General features: G+C 29.0%; 1 protein-coding gene across 1 annotated transcript; it reads left to right on the top strand.

The window, feature by feature from the left end:
• The first annotated feature begins 3,078 nt into the window (after window positions 1–3,078).
• Window positions 3,079–4,346, top strand: LOC111622672. Its single transcript, XM_023365097.1, has 5 exons — window positions 3,079–3,209; window positions 3,333–3,646; window positions 3,708–3,827; window positions 3,905–4,138; window positions 4,225–4,346. Exons 1-5 carry the CDS (start codon window positions 3,167–3,169, stop codon window positions 4,246–4,248), a joined length of 735 nt encoding a protein of 244 aa, XP_023220865.1. The 5' UTR covers window positions 3,079–3,166; the 3' UTR covers window positions 4,249–4,346.
• The last annotated feature ends 407 nt before the right edge of the window (window positions 4,347–4,753 follow it).

The following is a 4,753-nucleotide window of genomic DNA, read 5'->3' as shown; positions in this document are numbered from 1 at the left end:
TAAAGTGCAAAGACTAAAACAAAAAAGCTTCTATACTTGTTAATAAAACTATATCAAGAATTTCGATGAATCAATAGAACGAAAACAGCATCCAAAAAGATAATCGAGTTCTTCATCACTGCGAATGTCTTCGATATCTAACAATAACAAGGAGCCATTTATCAAGGAGAAGAGAAATTAAATAAGACGAATGGAATGCATCAAACGTTAGGAATCAATAAATAAAATGCACTTTAGGAATATTGTTAACAAAAAAAAATTACAAGAATCTTTAGAGCTAAAGTAAAACTTTCTGTAATATCTATAAACGAATTTTTCTTTATCTTCGATTTTAAAAAATTTAGCAACGAGTTGCATATGTTTCCCAGTCAAACTCTAAAATTGTGTGTGACTCATTTCTTATGAGATTTTGTTATAAAAGCTTTTTATATTATTAATTGTTGTAAAATGGCAAAAAGCTTAATGCTTAATTTTGAGGGTAGAGATGGGTTTTGTTTAAATTGCAAATGAAAATAACGAGTAAAATCGTTATTAAGTCTAATCCCTCTTGAGATATGACACGACCCCATTTATCTCCCTACCTCTTTGACCATTAACCACTAAAATTTAACAGCATAAATCACCCTAATACCCAAACTTCTCTGCAAAATTTCAGAAATTTTCGACAAAAAGCACAGAAGTTATTAAGCTTCAAAGAGTGCGAACAAAATCGTGCTTCCCATACACACTAACATCCATACATACAGGAAAACAAACCCTAAATTGTTTTGAATTTCTTGACGTTTCAAGGTGCGTGTCCTAAATCCAAAAATGTAAAAATCTTTGGGGTTATTTCTTAACCAATCCCCATACTTTCCTTCTGTTATATATAACAGAACTGGGGAAATAAAACGCATTCTCGTGTTTTATATATTAATTTTTCCTTAAAGAATAAATTGCTTCTTAGTAATTAAAACTCGAACAAAATAGATTTAAAAGTTACAGGAATAGTTCTAGTTTTTTTGTAATGAATTATATGATAATATATCGAAAAGTATTTTTACTGTAAGTAATATTTTCTATTTGAAGCTATTAAAAATACATTTCTAGATAAAAATTAACAAATTACTTAAATTAAATTAATCATAAAAGAATAAGTTCCAATTAAACGGGTAGGAAAAACCATTTTTCATTGGTAATAACTAATCAACTTGTTGTATCATTAATCATTAAATCATCGATCAGTAGTACTGATTGATGATTTAATGCTTACGCCTGATCAATCAATAATTAATTATAAGAAACGTGAAAGTTCACAGGATCGAATTCTAACAATTAAAGCTAATTAAATTCTATAGATTATTAAATTCTATTCTCTTTAAAGATAATCTATTTCCTTACATAGATGAAGAATATCATTGAGAACAAGTACAATGTTCTTAATACTTAATTATCAACTTATATATTTATTTATTTTATAATGGAATAATACTAATTACGTATGATAATTTCGTTTATTTTCAAAGTAATTTATTAAATAAATTTATTTACTAAAATTACTGTATTTTAGAATATATTTTTAAAATATTTTAATCCTACAGTCCACATTTTACGAGGATTTAGGAAGAAATGCTTAATTATTTCATCATAATGAATGAGAAATAACAAAAATGATAAGGAAGATGTTAACGTTTCATGTTAATTATTAGAAAACTTTTGCAAATCTTCTTATTGAAATGTGTTTCAATCTAATCTATGTTATTTAATAGTCTATTTTAGTCTATTTTAGTCTAATATAGAGTAATATCTTCATTAAGTTCTACTCACTCGAGATATGACACATGATCCTCTGTACTATCCCACTCCCTCGACCTTTAACAGCCAAAATTTAACAGTATCTATATCCCCAATAGACAAACCTCCCTGCAAATTTTCGGAAATTTTCGACAAATAAAAGAGGAGATATTAAACTTCAAATTAGGAGGGAAAAAAATATATTAATTCTACAAAGTTAGACAGAGTGCCACCAAAGTGATATAAAGAAGCTAATTATCTAATTACCTTACAACTATGCCACCTAAAATTTCAGACTTTTGGACAGGTTATGTAACTTCCGAAGCAAAATATTTGCAAACTCAAATTATTAAAATCTGCAAAAATCGTGGTTTTAACGTTTTACGATATGGAATACAGTCAGTTCTCAAAAGAAATGATTCGCAAGAGCCAGGATCTTCGTCAAGTGTTTCAATTCGGCCCAGAAAAAGAAACGCCCTAAGTCGCACACTGGAGGTGATAGCAAAAGTTAGACCACTGATCAGTGGTTCAAATACAAAAACCCAACGAAGTATTGCTCAGTGTTGGAATAGTCCAGTCCACAGTTTATGCCATCATTCACAAAGATTTGAAACTGGAGAAACATCATAAAGGCCGAGTTCACAAGCTATTGTCTCGTCACATCCAAGAACGAAAAACCAATTGCCGAAAACTGTACGAAAAGTATCTTTCGGTAAACAAGTGGTGGTAGTTTGTAGTCATTGCGGGTTATTGTTATCGTGGTAAACTACTACGTAATCCCTACTTTGTACGAAAATGACCAAACAAATGTACAGGTGCATCGAGACAAAGCTTCTAGTTTTACTCTATTTTAAACCAAAATATATTAACTTAGTGACAGTGGTATAATATAAAATAATTGTTAGTAAATTTTCAAAATTAAAGCGAGTGTTTTTATATGATCAAATAGGGAAGATTAGGACAAGGAAAGCTTAGAAATAAAAAAAATTAACACCGAAAATATATTAAAAACAGCGTATTGTTTGAAGAAAGTTCTTCAAACAATTTTAGATAGGAGATTTCCATTAATTAACATGATATTTCTTGATTGAATCTCTAATAAAAACTTGATTAATTTTTCTATTTAATTTTCATGTTACACAATATAGTATGAATTCATTCCCAAGTAACACACGTAATATAACACGTAAAAAAATTATATAAATTTTTAAATAGTAATAATAAAATTTTGTAAAAAATATAAATTAATTCCTTGACAATATTGTATTTTTATGCAAATTAACATCAGTTACTTTATAAATTAATCGAGATTATCTTCCATGTAAAAAGTCGATTTACAGTAAAATATCATTTAGTTTCAGTAATTTAATTATTTAAACTATTCACAATAAATATGTCAATAGAGAACCGAATCGAACAACAAAAATTGCTTACAGGTATTTCATTATTTTATTTTAAAAATGAGTTTTAGAGTGATGTAACTTGTCAAGTTTACTTTAAATTGTAAACGTGGCAATTGAACAATGGTATAGAAATAATTCATTTCTATCTTTCGAAAGGTAGTAATATAGTAAATTTGTGTGCGTGTTGCGGTCGTCAGGCTTGGAGTGATTATTATGGAAATTTTGCTTGTAAAACTTGTATAGAATTTTTCATAACCTGCATTCGAGAGAGGAAAGCCTGTGAGTGTCAAAGGAGGGACGATCTGTGCCAAATTTCAAATGATCCACAGTCTAGATGTAATTTTTGCTATTTGCAACGTATATATAATGCAGGATTAAAGCCAAAAATGTACGGAAGACACGAAAATGGATGGTATATGAAAGACATAATTCCTTCTCTAATTAAAATACCGGCGCAACATTTAAATCTTGTAAGTATCATTTTTGAACAATTCAAATTTGTATGTTCCTTAATTAAATTAATATTTTCAGTCTCTAGATCGTCATAAAAAAGAAAATAACATGATGAAAACATTTCACTTCGGGTTACTTCTATATTTCAGATTTTGGTTGATACGGCATTGGCCTTTTGTAGATCTGAGCAGGATGCCTGTATGTGTAATAATAGATATTGTTTATTTTTAAATTTACGTGTTTAATAACAAAAAATATTTTATTATTTTTTTAAGCGTGTAATCGCATCTGGTATGACATTCAGAGGAAAGTTAATGGGTGCCGTTGCAAATTCATTTCATGCTCACGATGTTCTTAAATGCGGCTATCAATACTTCGATCCTTATAAATGTTGTGTCATGGAGCATCAGAATTTCTCAACTACTTGTATATATACAATACGTCACTTTCTTAATTGTTCTGAAGATGGTATTCCTACAGTAAAACAAGAAAGCGACTTCGTTTTTAGGGTATTTAATTTTATTCTTGTCTCTCTATTATCGATATACAATTAATACTTTGTTGAAATTTTCAATACAACGTCTCTCTGTTTCAGAGCGTCTTGCCTCCATCAAGTTGAAGAATGTTGTTGCAAATTTATCTTATTACTTCTAAAACATAACATATAATATAGAAAACTCCTTTTTCTCTTTTCAAACGTGTGAGGTTAAAGACTTCATTCAATGCTTTTTAGTAATGTAATTAGAATTTATAAATGTTTAACATTATGGTAAAAGCTTGTTTTGGATGATAAATTTTCGGTATTTGGATTCAATCATTTTCAGGAACACGCAGATTAGGATAAAAAGGTACTTTACTGTACATCTGTATCACAATGAATACATGAAATCCGATTGCTCATTTAAACGTCACTAGTAAGAATGGCTTCACTAATGTATAACGTGAATGATTTCATTTTCGGCCTAGAAGTGACACACTCTTTACCACGATTAACCTGGAATTTGTTTTATTTTTTACATAGCACACTTGGTATGTTGTGAAAAAATAACAGGATTTTTGTGTCTCGTTTGATTGGCTAAAATTGCAACAGATTGTAGCCAATGGAACGAGATACAAATTATTTA

The sequence above is a fragment of the Centruroides sculpturatus genome, unplaced genomic scaffold (genome assembly GCF_000671375.1).
Source record: "Centruroides sculpturatus isolate CEXI.00-Female unplaced genomic scaffold, Cexi_2.0 scaffold39, whole genome shotgun sequence".
Lineage (NCBI taxonomy): Eukaryota > Metazoa > Arthropoda > Arachnida > Scorpiones > Buthidae > Centruroides > Centruroides sculpturatus.
The sequence above is the reverse complement of the archived record's forward strand: the minus strand, read 5'-3'. Positions and strand labels throughout refer to the sequence as shown.